The sequence below is a fragment of the Sorex araneus genome, chromosome 9 (assembly GCF_027595985.1).
Source record: "Sorex araneus isolate mSorAra2 chromosome 9, mSorAra2.pri, whole genome shotgun sequence".
In the NCBI taxonomy this organism is placed as follows: domain Eukaryota; kingdom Metazoa; phylum Chordata; class Mammalia; order Eulipotyphla; family Soricidae; genus Sorex; species Sorex araneus.
In genome coordinates this window covers 47,903,315-47,922,530 of record NC_073310.1, presented here as the reverse complement: position 1 = coordinate 47,922,530, position 19,216 = coordinate 47,903,315, and the positions used below count along the sequence as shown (strand labels likewise).

The 19,216-nt window shown below is 42.0% G+C and overlaps 1 protein-coding gene across 15 annotated transcripts in view; it reads right to left on the bottom strand.

The window, feature by feature from the left end:
- PARD3 (par-3 family cell polarity regulator) overlaps positions 1-19,216 on the bottom strand; it is a 645,483-nt gene that overhangs the window by 528,188 nt on the left and 98,079 nt on the right. For all 15 annotated transcript variants that reach the window (XM_055147130.1, XM_055147131.1, XM_055147132.1 and 12 more), the window contains exon 2: positions 4,872-4,973. Coding sequence is in view for 14 of the 15 variants with exons in the window: in XM_055147131.1 (XP_055003106.1) it covers positions 4,872-4,973 (102 nt within the window). In the remaining variant the exon portion in view is untranslated. The remainder of the gene's footprint in view (positions 1-4,871; positions 4,974-19,216) is intronic.

The window sequence follows — 19,216 nt, the reverse complement described above, 5'->3', positions numbered from 1 at the left end:
TTCCAATAAAAATTTTTAAGTTCCCTTTTCTTAAAATAATTCTAAGAATACTGACCAGACTCTTCCTGAAGAATTCAGAACCCTGAATTCTTTCTTACAAGAAATCAGCTCATTGTCTCCACGGCAAGCCTTTGTCTCCCTGTACCCCATCGAACTGGGCAAATCTCTCCGAGTTGAAATGATGGTTCAGAAACACTCATCCTCCATAAAGGGCATGAGCAAATAGTGAAAGATATTTTACTAAGTTCTTCACCAAAAAGAAAATGCATGAGACATTCTTCTTGCTCATAATAAAATTACAACCAATTATGACAAAGGAAATGCTTGATATCAGATCACAAACCACCTGCAGTACACCAAAGGGTATTTTAAAAATAAGAAAGTGCCATAGTAGGAAAAAGTCTTTCTTCTCCCTGAGTTCTCACCAATTAGTCCTGGAATCTTTGGCCTTGCTCTTACAATCAATCTCATGTGACTGGCATACACAGAGGGAAGTGAATGCCAAATATTTTATTCTGTATCACTGGAAAATGTCTAAACTTGAATGAGAAGACCCAAATCTACAGAGCAACATGACATACATAGTAAATAATAAAGATCAAAATAGAATGAAACTCAAACCAAAAAAATGCTCAGCACTTATAAAAGTTCACAGAGTTGATCCATTACCGTGTTTCTAAGTAATGCTAAACATAACATGAAAACCTTCATTGGAAGAGTAAATAGCATGAGAGCACAAGCGCTCAAACTCACTCTCCTTTAAAAGAAAGCAGCAGTATCGGGAAGGGACCAAAAACATGGGTACATTTTTATGCCCAGAGAAGATCTCACAGTAAATAGTCACTACTCCAAGAACCCAAGCCAACCCACGCTCATACCATCTAGGACAAATTTGGCTAACTCCTGATCACAACTGTACAAAGAAAATTCTATTAGTGCTTACATGGAGCTCTGATAGTACAGCAATGGGCACTTCAATTTTCTTTTGCTATCATTTCAATTACTGCCTCCTAATTCTAATTTCACTATATAAAAATAATGTTTTTGTGATTTTAAATATTTAGAGTGATCTAGGATAAAATTTGCACCTTGGAGAGAATTTTTTCACATGTCCCAGACCATTATCAGGCATATTAAAAGTGGTTTCAGAGTTTCATGAACCTAAAACCACCTGGACGGGATGCTGGAAGGCAGATGGACGCCAGGTCTGGTCCAGGATGCACTGGAACAAGCTCCCACTTGCCCGAGTCAGGCCTGCACTGCCAGCACATGTGCCTGCCGGGACTATGTAGAACAGGGCTTTTCACCCCCCATTTCTTTTTTATTTAAAGTGGGATTTTATGGTTTGAAAGAACGTAATACTTTTTTTGTTAACATAAAAGCAAAACAGGTGTCAAAATCCTTACTCAGAGCAATTGCCAAAAATAGTTGAAAACACTCCAGGATGATTAAGTTAGAATAAAATTTCACACCCATGGAAATTAGCCACACAAGTGAATATATGCAATCCTTCAATTTAAACAATGCACCAAACTATACCTGTAGAATTGTGTGTTGAGATTACAGATTACTAATTACAATTTTCACAGATGCAGCTTTTAAAACTGTTTATAGATACAGCTAAAAATGAAATATAATTAAAATAGCTATTTTATTCATATTTAAGCATTTCTAAAAAATAAAATAATCTAAACTCTAAGTGGATTAAATGAATGACTTAAAATAACTGAAAAATTGATTTAGAGCTCACATATACTCTACTATTTAATGTTAACAGTCAATGGTACATATATACTCTAACATTTTAGTAATTTAAAATAAAACTAAATCTAATTTTAATTTAGAGATAAAAATTTACTGTGGTCATTTTCATATAACATGTTCATTAAGTAAAACTAATTTATTTTTAAGCATTTCTCAAAAAATGATTTATAATCCATTTTGAAACTTTAAAATGTAAATAGATTAAATTAAATGTATATTAATATGATAACTGAATAATTTAAAAACTGATTATACAGTTATTTCAGTATGTAGGACATTTATACTCCAGCATTTTGTAATTTTAATTTAATCTGAATTTAGATATAAGATCATTTAAAAAGTTACTTCATCTGTTAGTGTTTATAACTTTTCTCAGTTAAAAACCTACATAGGAAATATAAAAAATTCTGGGAAGTATAGGTTTGTCTCAAATTTGCAAAATATAAAATCCAGTGCATGAATTATTTATTAAATGTCCTAGGGGATATGCAACTCTTTCATATAATCAGAGCTTTCCTTTATCCTTTATATTGTGTATGATCTAACAGAAAATTTAATAGTGTTGAAAGAAGAGCATTTATGATCAGATGCTAAGAAACAATTACAACAAAAATATAAAGATGAAGGGCAGAGCAATGGTACAGCAGCAGGGTATTTGCCTTGCATGCGGTTCATCTGGGTTCAATCCCCAGCATCCCATTTGGTTCCCCAGACCTACCAGTAGGGATTTCTAAGCGGTTTGGAAACCTCAGCCTGGATTCAATCAAAACACATACAACCACCTTTGTTCTCGTCACAATAATCTCAGCACCAAAATAAATATAATCACTGTCCATCAGTGCATCGAAAGGACTATGAGAGAGCCATGGCACTTAATTGGTCCCATATTCTGGCTACTATGAATACTGCTGCAGCAGATGGCTTTGCTGCATTGTGTTTTTTTGCCACTACAGTATATTCCCAGGAGCGGCATTGCTGGGTCATAGGGAAGCTCAATTTCTAATTGTTTAGGGAATGTCCATATTGCTTTCCAGAAAGACTGGACCAATTGGCATTCCCAACAGTGAATGAGTATTTCTTTCTCTCCACATCCACGCCAACACTGGTTGTTCTTTGGGATGTGTGCCAGTCTCTTTGGTGTGAGAAGAAATCTCATTGTTGTTTTGATTTGCATCACCCTGATAATTAGTGATATAGAGCACTTTTTTGATGTTCCTTTTGGTCATCTTTGAGGAAGGAATGGTATTACTTTTATACAAGAAAAAACAACAAAAGAGAAAAGATGATAAAAAGGAAATTTTTTTAAAAAACACAGAAAAAGGAAAGAAAAACTATTGAAAAATCAATTTATTAGTTTATTGATGTCTAGCATTATGCCTGGGAAAGGGTACCTGTGTAAATCCTTCATAAATCTCTGCAATCACTTCAAGCTTTTGAAGCTGAACTACACAATAAAGTGTCTGTAATTTAAGTCTCTGGATGGTGCTTTTCATGTGGATTGCAGGAATTACATCTGAAAGCCACCCGTATTTCTGGCTCTGTGAAACGCACATGAAGGGGAAATGGCACCGAGAGAAGTAAGATCCAATCACAAAGGGGCAGAAATGGTCTGCACTTTTGACACAACATATTTCTGACTCACAGTAGCGACCCAAGGGATAAACGGCAGCAAGGCAGGTGCTAGTGAACCAATTATCTCTGAATTTACACAACATTTGGTACTTCAAAATTTCATTTCCCTTAAGATTTTGAGAAAACATACAAGAGATCAGCCCTTCAAAGCCAGGCATGATGCTAATTGTCTGAACATAGACCTGATGAGAGGTAACAGCTGTGCTCACCCACCCCACCAGTCTGCCCAGGGGACAAGGCAAAGGGCCAGTCGCCAGAGGTGTCGAGAAAGACCCAGAGCAAGCATCTGGATGTTGCACCTCCCAAGCCTAGTATGGAACTGCCCTGCCTTAGCTAGGCTGTGCTGTTACAAGGCTATGATGATATCATGGTGCATGCGGGAGCCCTAGTGCCGTCTCCTTACAAGTCCAGTCCAAGGGAGGGTGTGGCCCATCACCTCATTACAGGAAAGAATTTGCTGACCTCTGTATGCAGCAAACAGCTTGCCACTAATTCTTACAACCTGGAAAGTAAATGGTCCTCCTGCCTTCAAAGAGTCACATGCCTCTGCGTGGCCACGGTCACTCAGTCATACTCACAGACTCTACTGAAGGTGGTGTTACAGTGTGAGAGTAAGGAGGAGGAAAGGACAGTAGTCCTTCTGGCCAAGAACCTGCCAGGGAGGATGCCAGAAGGAGCTCAGGCTTGTAGCTCAGGCAGGGCATCACCCAGGTAATGTGGAGGTCAGAACTGAGAGACCTTGTGCAGTTTGCACTGACGTCCAGTGGCCCTAACACTGGGACGAGGATCTGAAGGTGTCTGACCAGAAAACCAGGCCAAAAGCCCAGTGGTCTAGGCATACCTAGGTCCCGGTGCATGGGTTTGATCCCCAGAACTGGAGAAAAATTTTGTTGTTTTTAAAAAGAGGTTAAAATAAGGTGGGAAATAGTTTTTGAAATTGATACCAATATTTCCATTTTAAAAGCTATAAAAATGGTGGAAGGTGTAATGGTGGTGGAATTGATTTTTTTTTAAATGCAAAGAAAAAAGAAAATACGGAAAAATTTAAGGAAAAGCTGCAAAATATTTAAACTTGTCGAGTGAAGTAGGCTTTATTGAATGAGATTTACTTTGACGTGAGGGGAGAGAAAGAGAATATGGGTTCAAGAAAGAACCTGGGCTTCTCCAGAGTGGTAAGAGCAGAGAGAAAGAGACCAGTGTCCACAGGAGAACCTGTGCTTGAGAGTACAAGCCAAGATCTCTAAAATGAATGTGAAGTCCCAAGCATCAAGTAAATCATACTAACCAGAAGTTCAAGGCAATGAAAATTCACACCAATTACCATAAAAACAAAACATGCCAGAGCAGCCCAAATGCTCTGCAAAGCAAGTACATCTGAAACGGAAGGTCTCCTCCCTATTTCCTCCTCCCTGCCCAGGCCTCACTGCATGTATTCAGCATGTATTCACAGCAGCTTCCCCGGGACTTAGACTCACTCTGTCTTTATCATCTGCCACATCACACAGGATGTCATCAAGGTCCAGGATTCCCCCATCGCCGTGTTCCAGCCGGTGCACCTGTATCCAGTAGTTTGGATCCTATAGTAAAGACAAAGAAGACAACAAGTTAGCATCACTGAGAGAACAACAATTTAAATTGGGATAATACTCAGTCTATAAGAGGAACAGTCTGAAAATTCAGGTAAGTCTAGCTTTGCACAAGTCAATTTCCCTTTTCTTTTTTGATGGAGTCACTCATGCGCATGCTTTCCTTTAGTTCAGATACTGAACCACTGATCTAAGAAGAACTGCAAAAAGAAAAAGAAAACCGGTTGCATAAGAAATACTGGTTTCTTTAAAGTATGCTGAATTGCCTTCTGTCCTATCATGAAATACACACAAATCATCTCAATTCAACCCACAGAGATATTCCAATAAGCAAGCAACATAGGTCATGTCACAAACATGCCGTAGATCATGAAAGCAGTTTAAATGCCTCGCTCTGGTGGTTAAAAGTAGTTCTTACAAACAAATCTGAATATACAAACACAGAAGAATTATGACAAAGACCAGAAGAGAACAAAAGCCAGTTTAGTACATCACATGTGGTTTGAGTTTTTTGTGAAGACGAAATCATGTATATGCTTGCATATGTATTAAAATGTCTCACCAAAATGTACAGCAAAATGTATGCAGTGTTGTTTTTCAAGGGAGTAGAATTTGGGAAAAATGAACAACAAGAATTTTATTTTCAATTTTACACATTTCTGTACTAGGGGGTTTTTCCGAATACATAAACATTTATAGGGACACATACAGATACACAATAACATAAAACAATGTCTTTAAATTATTTGAAGGGAGAATATAGTTGCTTTTAAAATTTCATTTTAAATTTTCACAATCATTCTAACTTGTATATTCAAACAAAAACCTGAAACTCAAAAATATGTTCGGCCAATAAACTAATTTATCCACAACATTCCATTTTTCCCATATGAAGTGTTATCTGGCATAGATTTTACCCCCCTCCGGGAGGATAAGAAAATTAATGATAAACTACAGATTCCTGGACCCTACCCCAGATGTGCTCAGAACTTCCAGGGCCAAGTTAAGAAATCCACACTCCTAAGAAGCCCTCTTTCAGCTGACTCTTACAACATCAGCTAAAAGCACTGAAGACTGCTAAAATGAAACAAGTGTGAAATACAGGATACGCATTCCTTCTCACTTTTCAACCAGCACAAAAAGTAGCATGCTAATGCTCATAGCTATTAAACATTAACGTAAAAATTACTACGCTGATAGCTTGTAGTTGCACTGCACCCTTACCCACCTACACCTCTTTAACATAGGTTCAGAGGTCAAGAGAAAGAGCGCTTAGTGGGCAGGGGCACATGTTTCGCAAGTAGGAAGTCTGGGCTCAATGCCCTACACTGCATGGTCCTTCAAGCACCACTTGGAGAATGAAGCCAGAGGCAGCTGCCGAGCACATCTGGGTGTGGCCCAAGAAACAAAAACCAGTGCCCTGATCAAGGTTCACCCAAAGCACAGAGACTTTTGTGCTTTGGAATGGAATACAGTCCACGCTCCACAAACACATGCATATACCCCTTTCCTCCTCTTCCTTTACTGACTATGTGAATCCCAGATTTCAGTACCATTCCAGACTCCTAGGAAAATCTAACGTTGGAATCCAACAGGGTTCTAGAATTTTCCTTTCTATGGTGGTGGTGTGCTGAAAGAACTAAGGCCCCCATACCCACCATACTCCCAGTCTTCCCAGACTAAATGGAATTTTCTCCCCAAGGGAAGCTGGGAGTAACTAGTATCCAGGATCATAATTTAAAATAGATGGTTCCCACTCATCATTCCTTTCCCCTGTGTTCTTATCCTCCCCTTGACCCCAGCAAGCTGCGTAGGGACCTACTCAATTTAAATATCAAATTTCATTTCTAAAAATGTCTATACATAGCCAATTGGCCTCTACAATGTAGCTTACTTTGGGGCTGGAGCAATAGCACAGTGGGTAGGGAGTTTGCCTTGCATGCAGCCGACCCGGGTTCGATTCCTAGTATCCCATATGGTCCCCTGAGCACCGCCAGGAGTAATTCCTGAGTGCAGAGCCAAGAGTAGCTCCTGTACATCGCCAGGTGTGACCCAAAAACTAAAAAGGAAAAAAAAATGGGGGAGGGGGGTATTTAGATAGCTTATCCCAATACAATGTAGCTTACTTAAAAAAAAAATTATCGTTTGTGTACTCATTAGTGGGTCAGGGATGTGGTTCAAATGGAAAAGCCCCAGCCCAACCCCGCATGGCCAGGTGCGGCCCATTAAGTAAAATGTTCTTTAAGCTTCCTAATCCCCTTCACTTTCTCCTTGAGATCATAATCTACAAACTTTACATAACATTTGGATCTGCTCTTTTGAAATAAACTTCCACCTGCGATCTTCTTCAGCCCCTAACTAGATACTTCAGAACCTGCTGTGTCCAGGCTTCCGCTACCAGCTGCCCCCGACAGCAGTGGGAGCTTTGCCCCCTGCACTGCACCTTCCCTTCTGATGCAGAGTCCTTCCGTATCCTCCAGACTCACTGTCCGTCCATCAAGACTCCTGGGTCAACCTCATCTCCAACACCTTTTTCTGTTCAGAACACACTGTAGGAAAAGTCAAGGTCTATCTATAGTCTCACTGTTACTGTTCCCTACAGCCATCTTAGCATGTAAGGACAGAGGTGTTAATTTACAGTCTTTAAAAGCACTAAGACAATTGATACTACATTAACCTCTAGGACCTACACCAGTTCTCTAATCCTCTTTATAGCAGATTGAAGATTTTTCTATTTATGTCCAGTTTCTTCTTCAATAACCTCAATTCTAATCAGGCTTCCACCTACCACACTCTGAAAAATCTCAAAGACTACCAACAGCTTCCACACTGCTTAATCCAATGGACTGTTGTCAAGACTCATCTCTGTTCTACTAACAGCATTTGATTCCAGTAATTCTTGAAACACTCGGTAAAGTTAGCTGAAATCCTTGAACTATTTGATCAAGGCTTGACAAAGAGATTTAATTGACTGATTGGTATCTGTGTGTTGAGTGTGTGTCTGTATCTGTCTGTGTTGTGACCATCATCCCGGATTTAGTAATTACCTACACCAACATCATGCCAAAACATACACCGGATTGTCACTGATTAAGTGCTACTCCATAAATATGTGCTGAATGGAAATAACTACTTGCACAAAAGAACCAAGAGGGAAATCATCAGTAATCCCAAAGGACTATACTGCAATAAAAATAAAAATCTGAGCAGAGCACACTAAAATGACCTCCTCCCACAAGAGCAGAAAGCTCAGGAAGGATATTTTTGCCACTGAGAAATATAACTCCTTGGAGCAAAAGTCTCTTAGGAGATTTTACTGGCAGATTTCATAAACACAATTCCCTTCCAATAAACAGCAAACTTACTGTATTTTCAAGGGAATTGTCAAGTACCCATGAGGGAAAACTTTTTTCCAGAAAAGTTGGAACATACTTGCTGGATTTACTTTGTGGCCATTTGCATTTAAAAGAATGAAATAATTTTTGCTGTTCTGGCTATGCAAAGTTAGAAGCGGAAATGAACAAAAAAAAAGGGCTGTATAATAAGCGACTTTAAAAAAAATCAACAAGCATGCTGGAGAGATGGGTCAAAGGGCTGAGCCCATATGTTGCATCCTGGAGGCCCAAATTCAGACACTGATATTGCATGCTCCCCCAAGCACTGCCAAGCCCTGAGCACTGTGAGACATGACCCCTAAAGCAAATAATATATGACATAGGATATGTACATAGATATACATCAACTAACACTAATTCTACTGTAAGTGTCTCTTTCATTAGATAAAAAAGACAAGCACGATAAAACACTTTATTTTTCATTATTCCTCGGGATCAGGAAGATGTCTCAAAGGGTCAGAGTACAAACTCAGAAGGCCCCGATTTTGCTCCCCAGCAGATACGGCTCCCTGAGCACCCCTGGGCACAAGCAGCATCTTATGGCATGGATGGAGCATGGATCATCAGGACATTACAGCCAGGTCAAGTATCATGGGGATGGCCACCAGTTCCCCTGACAACTGCTGGGGACACCACACGCACATGCACGCACACACATGCACAGTGTTTTTCACTTAGGATACACATGTACAGCAAGCAAAGAAAAAAGAACCACCAAATATCCATCAGACCTGAGCAGTAAGGTCCAGCACAGTAAGAGGGAAGACAATGCGAGAGCGTTAGAGAAGGCTCCCCGAGTGAGGGCGGGTGCAGGGAGAGAACAAGATCCAAGAGCTGCCTGCCGCGCTGAAGAAAAGGGGTGGAGAAATACTGACCAAGCTGGCTGATTTCATCAGCTGCAGAACCGTGATGCCCACTGACTCCTGCGTACAGAAATGAAAGCAGTACACAAAAAAGTTCTAATGAGCGGGTCAAAGCATTAGAGCACTAGGCTCACACAGGCCCTATTTCAGCACCTCACAGAATCCCCTGAAGCCCGCTGGGAGTGATCCCTAAGTGCAGAGCCAGGAGTAGGCCCCGGGCACTGCCAGGCGTATCCCCAAAACAAATAAAAATTTCTAACGCGAGCCTGACTTCCAGCCCACCTTCAGGAAATCTCTGGTGTCCATAAGGGCATCATCAGGGGACGCAAAAAAGATACTTGTGGCCTACGTGTTTGTTCACTACTCAGCCTCTGCTATCTCACACCCGTACAAGCTTCAAGAACAGTATCTATAACTAGAAACTGTCCAGCTCAAGTCAGCCACGCAAACAGCATGTAAACAGTCTGTAGCCTGTTAAACTTTCAAGTGAGAGCACACATATAAACATGTAAGACTAGAAACAAGATAACTGGAGCCCGTATGAATCAAAACAATTGGCTACTCACTACATGCAAATCACTGACTAAGGAAACAACAGGGAAAAATTAAAATGTATCAGTTAAAAGCCTGAGCTCACAGTTAAAAGGAGGTAGACAGTGTGTCATCAGAAAAAATAAAGGGAGCCAGAGTGACAGAACAGCAGGTAAGGTACTTATTTTGCACGGGGTAGAACTGGGTTCAATCCCGGGCATCCTATATTAGTTCTCTTAGTACCAGTATTAGCAGAAATAATTTCTGAGCACAGAACCAGAAATAAGCCCTGAGCACGGCTGGGTGTGGTCCAAAAACAAAAAAAGATAAAAAAGAAATGTAAAAATACTTGGAGTTCAGAGGAGGGTAGCTGACTTGGGCATACTCGGGAAAGGTTCATGCTGAGAACGTTGCTGGCAGGAGGAAGGGAGATGGGGAGGGTGCCGAGCAGAGGGAGGGGGCATGCAGACAGACACAAAGAAGAGTAGCAGAGCTTATTCTGAAAACACCAAATTTCTAATATGACAGGGTGACAATATATCAAATAGGCACATTTTATTTTGCCTTCTCACTGAAACGATACTAAATGCCCTCCCCCACCTCCCACGTAGATAGGACAAAGAGGACAGAGAGAAAAGGGCATGGAAGCAAAGCACCATGGAAACACAATCAGCAGAAGCAGGGACTTGAACCCCATTCTGACAGCGGGAAAAACCCGAACAAATGACTCCATCTGCGGAGACCCGCCGGGTCCTGGACCTGGGAGAACCGTGAATCTCAGAACAAGCAGTGGGAGGGGGAAGGCGACCAGCAGCACTCAGTCCCAGCTTGCCTACAATTCCAGAGCAAACCAGTGGCCCCTCCCTCACAGGCACCCCCTGAGCTATTTCTACTTGTTCCAGAGCAGAGGTTCCCGAACATATTTGGCCCACTGTCCCCTTTGCGCAGGGAGGGTGTGTCAGGGGGGAACTGGAGCCAAAGAGATAGCACAGGAGTTGAAGCACATGCCTTGTGTGGCCAACCCCAATTCAATCCCTGGTACCACATGGTGCCCTGAACACTCCTAGTGCAGCCCTGCGTCCAGAGCACCAGCCAGGTGCCCAGGTAATCCCCCGCACCAAAGGGTCCAAGCACCACTGCATTGTTGCACCTTCACACTGAATCACCAAGTATTCTTGGGAGGGGGCCTGGGGCCTTCTGGGTACCAGCAGTGAGACCCACACAAAAAATTAATCACTCAGCACCCTTCTGGAAATCTACCTTCTCTCAATTTTGTTCTAGTAATACTACCAAACATTAAACATTCTCAACAAATGCAGAAAACAGAGGCAGTCAGAGACAGCTGCTGCTCAACTATAATGAGCTGTGTCACCAGAAGGCTGGCTAACATTTAATATTAAGTGCACTTCTCTGTCCCCAGTTTCCCACCCCAAACTCCATCAACACTAATGCCACAACAGCACAAAGCAAATCAGAAACTTGCTGCCCCTCGAGAGGAGGCTGGCTTCATTTAATACATCAAAACAAAACAAAAAAAAAGCAACATGAAAGCAAAGTTGAAATCCAATCTCCAGCGCAATTCTAGCATTCTTTTCTCAATAGATTTAGCACAGTTATCTCTCATAAGCCTAATTAGCCCCTACTGTAGAACAACCAGCCAGCATTGACCTTGACCAATGATACCTCTTCCGAAAGAGACAGAAATTATCCTTTAGAATTTCTTCACCACTCCATCTAAAGGGAGGAAATAGCCCCAGAAACCATAGCTAACCTGGGACAGATTCCAGGATACTGTAGTGACCACCACTAACATCTGCACAGATATAGACCATTTTTAAATGCATTTATTCATCAATTCTCCAATGTGGTTGGGAAAGTTATATTTAGGTAAGACTGAAACTCCGAGAACCTAAATTGCTGAAAAGAGGGCATACTTAGCAAATATTGTCCCCCAATACTGCAAGCCACATCTGCTCTGCTGGTTTATCTTGTGGTCCTTTTCTGTACCCACATAGATGTTCTGTTTAGGTCTGGGGGTCCTGGGGGCAAGGGGTGCATGGGGTATAGATTGCAGTTGGTTTTTGAGCCACATCCAGCAATACTCAGAGCTTATTCCCAACTCAGTGCTCAGGGGAGTGTTTAATTGCCAGCAGCTGGACCTGCACCTCCTGAAAAGCATTAACTTCAGCCTACTGAGCTCTCTCTGACCCCACATGGAGATGATTTTTAATCAAATACATCTAAGATCCTAGTTATCTCCTATAGTTCCTTCTCCCCATGTCTTTCCAACAATTCCCTTTTTAATATAATGGAGGATCAACAAATACACATTTTTAACGAAAGTATTTTGGCTGTTAAAAAAAAAATCAAGCTTGACAAATGGTCACCTGAAAACTAACAGTGTATGTTCAAACTTTACCTATAACCAGAAGCAATGGCTGTTTCTCAAAGGGTGATTACATTCCAGCTTCCACATCACCTGACAACTCTGCTTGGCTCCAGCGTGGCCTGCAAATCATGCTCCCCCCGGGGAAGCCAGCCCAGCAATCTGGGCTTCAACAACTTCTCCAAGTGATCACTTCAAAGTTCAAAACTTCCAAGTTAGCACTGTAGAATGGAGGAAGGTCTGAAATGCTGTTTCCCCTACACATTTCAAACTTAGGCTTATAATTCATGGCTTTAATTATTCCAGGTACACTCCTTAATTCAAACAGATGTCAGTCAATACATCTCTGAATTGTCACTAGGGACAGAGACATAGGTTGTGCTATGTGTCTCCAGTGATAACCATAGTATAACTTATATATTTGTTATACATATAGATATATATGTGCATTGGTCTACCATTGGCTATAATGCCCTTTTCTCAAGTTGCTTCAAATCTAAAGTCTGTGCAGAGAGGATTGCAAAACCACATTCTAGAAGAATTCGCAACCCTCCCATCTCAAACATCCACCTCCCTACATGTTGCTTGAGAGATGCTGAATCCCCAAGAGAACTTGTTTCAAAAGAGCTTGCCAGGAAATGTTAATGCAGTGAGTAAATGCATGTTCACTTGGGAATAAATGATAGCTGGACCAGGTTTTTAGCAAGTGTATTTTGATGTAAATTCACTAAGCTTCTTCATCTTCCAAAACCAACTTCCTGTCTTCAATGCAGCAGAAAATATATCCTACTGATTCAACCTACTCAAATCAAAAACTAATTTCTTCTCAATAGCAAACTCGGAGCATACACAACTAGGTTAAGTGACACAAAAAGGAATTATCAAGCAACTTCAGAATGGAGACTTTTTTTTTTTTTGGCTTTTTGGGTCACACCCAAGTGATGCACAGGGGCTAACTCCTGGCTCTGCACTCAGGAATAACTCCTGGTGGTGCTCGGGGGGCCATGTGGGATGCTGGAAATTGAACCCGGGTCGGTTGTATGCAAGGCAAACGCCCTACCGGCTGTGCTATCGCTCCAGTCTCTCAGAATGGAGACTTTTAACAGCACAACTGCACTGATCTCTTCTAAATATCCACACCATCTCACATCTACACATTAAGCCCGAAACTACAGTAGATCCCATGTCGGGGTGGGAAAGCTGAGAAAGAGGACAGTACTGTGACCATTGAAGTCCATCCATTATAGTTGTGAAAGAATTCTACAATTAGAAAATCTCCTACACATGATCATGTGGTTATATAAAACAAAAAGAATATTTTTATATTTTATGGGATGCATGCTTAATCATTTAGGGATGAGAATAGCTCTATCTGCAGAAGTCTCAAGTTCTCTAGCACAAAAAAAATAGTAGTAGTGCTAATGTATTCAAATTCTGTATGTGCATCTATATGATGCACATCAAATTGAAAGCAAATAGATGCTAAAAATTGATGATTCGAAGTAAAAAGGTTCCATTCTGTAGTTTAGAAATTTTTTGAACGCATATGTTAAAAATGAGTAGCATTTAAAAAATAACTATGGGAAAGGAGAGACAGGAGAGGAGATAAGGCACTTGCCTGGCAGGAGGCCACCTCAGTGGAGTCTGGTTCAATCCCAGGCAATGTATATGGTCTCCTGAAAATGGCCAGCGGTCACACCTGTGCACAGGACTAGCCCCTGATATGCCCCTTACATACTAATTGTCCAGGGACTGTTCCGGATCAAATCAATTAAATAACTACAACCGAAACTTGACTGAATGGGAGGGTGAAAGGCACAAAATTATCAAAAGATAGCTTGGAGACAGGAGACAGAAATTTTCACATAGACTTGATGTTAAATGAGACCTGGAAAATATTTCTAATTTTTCTAAGTGATCATATTTTTGTAAGAAAATATCCATTTTATGATATGCTGGAGTATTAAAGAGTTCTAATGTCTGCTAACCACATATTTATATATACACACATGTGAATTAATGTCTGTCATTAGAGATTAATATAAAAACACCATTCATTCCAAGTACTTTAAATAAATGGAAATAAATTTAGAGAAGTAGCTACAATAATAAGTTGAGGCTCCACACCAGGCTCAAGTGGGGCGAGGATCCATGTTGTACCGTTAGCAGGATGCCCTACCTACCCCTAAGCTAAAGAGGATGGCTCCAGAGCCCAGAGCTGGAGTGCCAGAGCAGAGGCTGGACACGCCAGTGCCAGGGCAGGAGCTGCACATTAGGAGATTCTGAGCTTCACAGACACAAGGCCAGGGCAGAGAGGAAGCAGAGCCTTCCAGGGCTCTCCCATCATGGGAAACCCACCTCCCACACTGCACTCTGTACAATGCGCTCAGCTACACTTTGAGGTTTGGGTAACAAATCTGGAGAGGAGATAAATTTTAAGCAAGTTTAGTGACCCAGGATTCATGGGCGAAAAGGAAGCTGGCCACAAACATTCTAATGAGCAACTGTGGGGTGGGAAGACACAGTAACGTAGAATTTGGTAGCATTCATGCAAAAGCCTAAGATTAAACATACCCACTGAACTAGGAGTTAAATTTGGGCATTTTTATGATTCAGATGTGCACATTAAATCAGATGTTCTAATATACAATAATGCAGAATAGATGGACCCAAAAGATAGTACAGGAATTATAGCACTGGTTTGTATATTGTCAACCCTAGTTCAAATCTTGCCACCTCATATCCGTCAAGCACTGCCAGGAGTAGCCCCTGAACAACAACCAGTGTGCTCCACCTCCCCCCCAAAAAATCATACAACTGAAAACCAACTATACTTACAGCCACAGAAAATTGGTTAAGCATATCTACAATATACAATATAAAATATTTATAATACTATGGAAATTGTCAGCTCATCTTTACTTTCAACAACATGCCACCAATAGGCAAAGACAGAGGCAAGAACTGATCGATGTGATTGGTAATACTGGTCTCTATCATCTGACTATCCAAAATAGATACATATAACTTTAGAAATTTTCCATTTTAAATAACTAGTGAGCATACTTCTTCCTTTCCCTTTCCTTCCTCTCTTTTCAGTAGTTGTAATTGCCTCCAGACTCACTCTCTACATCAAGGCTGTCCTTTTAATTCAGTTCTTCATCCTTTCAATAAATCAACCTTTACAGAATACCCATTTCACCATGTGACCAGCCTGTGACATGAGTCCTTTTCAGTGACTCACTAGATTCTAAAGGTCAAAATCCAACATCCTTGGCCGAGCACCCAGGCTTCCCCAGCCTGCTTTTCCTGGCTTCCCCAGCCTGCCACCACCATTCCTTCAGGCTCCCAGACAGGCATCCACTCTGCCTTTCCTTACTGCTCTGGTAAACCCCACGGTCCCAGATCCGGGCACCTGGATGCTCATCAATACCAGCTTCATGGGTGAAGTAATCGTCATGTTTCGGCTCATTCTTTTCCTCACATCTGGAACACTACCATCCCCATTGTTCTAAAAAACCAAAGAGCATAAACTTTCTAGTCTAGTTTCAAAGCTAAGTCCCAATTAAGATTTACTCCAACCCCAAATATTGATCTAAACTATATTTATCTGTCACTTATGGATTATATCCTTGCACATGTATCATGTTTTATAAGTTTTCCAAAGGCAGGGACTTTTGTTTGCATTTTCTTTTTTTTTTTTTCTTTTCAGGTCACACCCGGCGATGCACAGGGGTTACTCCTGGTTCTACACTCAGGAATTACTCCTGGCAGTGCTCAGAGGACCTTATGGGATGCTGGGATTCGAACCCGGGTCGGCCGCGTGCAAGGCAAACGCCCTACCCGCTGTGCTATCGCTCCAGCCCCTTGTTTGCATTTTCATTAGCATGAAACAAAGGAAAAAGCAGCCTGTATGTCAAAAGCTAGTTACAAATAAAAACAACTTATTGGAAAGAGGGAAAACATTAAAGAAATTTCTCGAACAAAATAATCTTCAGTCATGCTGTTCTAACTGCCCCAAGAAAGGCCACGGAAACGTGCTGTACCATGTCAGGCTCCATGCCCACCCCCAACTCCCAGATATTTCAGACCATATCTCAGATGTGGAGAAAGGAGACATCCATATAGTCTTTCCTTGCAAAACAAAAATATCCAGGGTCGGAGGAATAATGCAGGGATAAGGCACTTGCCGTGCACATGGCCAACTTGAGTCCAATGCCCCACACCACAGATGGTCACCCATGCACCAGCGGATCCTTCAACACAGAGCAAGAGGCAAGCCCTGAGCACTGCTGAGTGTGGGCCAAGACCCTCCACACAAAAAGTACCCACATTTTAGTATTTCACTCTCCTTACAGTGATGTTTTCAGCACCTGCCTGGACTACCAGGCCAATATGAGTTTAAACCTAGACAAACTTACACCCCCAGGAGAAGGAGGGCAAGACGAAAGCTCACATGTACACAACCAAGTGTCCCCACTCTCGTCTTGGAGGATGTTCAGACCTCTGGAGAGGATGAGGGGGTGAGGGGCTGAAGAGCACTGGCTGCTCCGGGGAGCAGGAAGAGACAGCAGACAGGAGCGGAAATCTGAGGCTGTATAAGCAGTATCTCCAAGCCTAATTCCTAGAAACAATAGCAACCTGGAGGAGATTTTGCTCTAGATTCAAATTTTCTCTCTGTAAGCTTTGTAACAACTCTCCCCACTATGAAAGTGGACACCATGCTGTGCCCCTAAACTACCCATTCCTTTACCCTGATTCGACAAAGTCTGGGGGGGTGGGTTACTGTCCCTGAGAACTTGTGTGTGCCATGCCTAGCCACACCTGTTCTCAGGACGCCCTTGCAAGCTGTGTGCTCGCTCCATCCGCAGATTAGAGGGTACGGAGCTGGAAACTTGTCTGAGATGATCCCACATGATTCTACCTTGTGAAAGAGAAAGGGAGTTTACATCCCCATACCTACTACTCCTACTTCTAAAGAATGCTGTGCCCTTTCGGAGACAATGCAGGAGGACTCAACAAGTTTGCCAGGGAGCCAAATATCACCAGTTAATATAGGTGACAAGCTCAAATATAAGAAATACTTTATACCACATTGCCTATATCAAAGAGAAAGAATTTTAAAACAATCCCAGGCAATACGAGGTAGAACTAGATTCAAAATATAGGAAAAAAATACATAAATGTTAAACTAAGGTCACAGGTGAAAATAAGCCACCAATGGGGCCAAGGGCAGAGCTCAGTAGCACAGCACTTGCCTTGCACGTGTAGGGCCCTGGGCCAGACCCCTGGCACCCCCACCTCATGCCATTCATCTCAGGAACCTATAGGTCACCTCAGTGACCAAGTGCCACAAGGTTAAGGGAATCACTATGATAGAGATCTTTTAACTAAACGAAAGTTGAGTGAAACTAAAATGTTGAATATTTCTCTAACACTTACAAAAGAAATGACCACATTAGGTTTTCCTTCGGCCTAATGAAAGACCTACTCTCTTGTAGCACTCACTCTCCAAGTGGCAAACAGGAGAGGCTGACTCAAACCCAAAGGAATTTCTCTAACCCTGGAAAGAAAACCTTCCTGACACATAATAAGTCCTAAATAGCTACAACGAATCAACAATACAATACAACAATACAATTCTACAACGAATCAACAAAAACTTGATCTGAGAGCAGCACTCCATTCCCCCTCCTCATACCTAATCCACAGCCACCTCCCAATTTTTCTTACATACCTCAAATTACTTTTTAAAAAATGGACTTAATTCCTTCCACCTGGCAACAATGAACATGACTGATGAGCAGAAATACTCCCCAAACTGGAGGAGAGACATGGAGCAAAGGAATCTGTACCTACCTCCGGGCTCCTCTTCGGAAGCCTGGGGCAACAGTTTTCCAGATGAATTTTGGGGCCCCTGTATTCAAACCCAGCGCATCCCAGGCCACAGGAGGGCCGGGGGAGTACGCCACAGCACCACAACATCACAGCACAGGCCAAGGCACTGCACGCCAAACAGCTGTGCTGAGAACTCGGCTCAGACGGCAGCCAGCTGGGAGCCCCTTCTCAACCGGCCTCAGGTGTGCTGATGCCGCAGGCGGAGCTCGATCCCCTCCCAGGATCCTCCTACAGTGCATAGGGAGGGATCTGTGATGGTATCTTCAAAGCGTTTGCAAAGAGCAGAGTAGCCCCGATCTCAAAGAACACGTGTCAGCTTTCAGGAAAGATTTCCAGCAAGGAGGGAAGCGGCAGAGGACATACAGGGGCGCCCTTCCATATTTTGGGGGGTACTTCCCAAGACTCCCAGTGGATGCCTGTAACCATGGATGATAACAAACCCTAGATATATTTTTTCCTATACATATAAACCTATGATAATGTTTAATTTGTATACTAGACACAGGAAGCAATTAGCACTAACAAAAATAAAATAGAACAATGTAAACAATATGCTGTGATGAAAATTACATGACTGTCACCAATCTCCTCTTTCCCCAAAAAACAATCCTACTGTGCTCAATACTCTCGAATCAGAGTTAACTGAGAAAGTGAAGTGTGGATAAAGAGGAATACTTGTGTGTGTGCGTGTGTGTGTGTGTGTGTGTACATGTCACACTCATACACATTCATGTGTACCAAGATAGGAGCAAGTTCTCCTTGTTCTCCAAACTTGTTCTGTGCTTATGTGCTAAGCCATCCCCATCTCTTCAACAGTGGGAACCTAACCCAAATGTGTACTCTTTAAAACAATTTATTTTAGGCACCATGTTTTAAAAAAACTGTTACTGTGAAAAACGGTAAGTTTTCACAGATAAAACATGTCAACACCACATCCTCCACAGAAAATCCACTTCCCTTCACCACTGTCCCAGTGCCCCTGACACCCCCCCCCATAAGCTTCCGCCTGCGCTTTATAGCCTGTTTTCAGCCCCACTCTATCCTTTGCCTCTTGCTACACAGCACCTGTAGTAATGTCTTGAAGGTGTGAACGTTTTATTATTTCCTCACAAGTCTGAGGACATGGTTTACTTAGGGAGCATTCTCTATGGCAGGCACTGC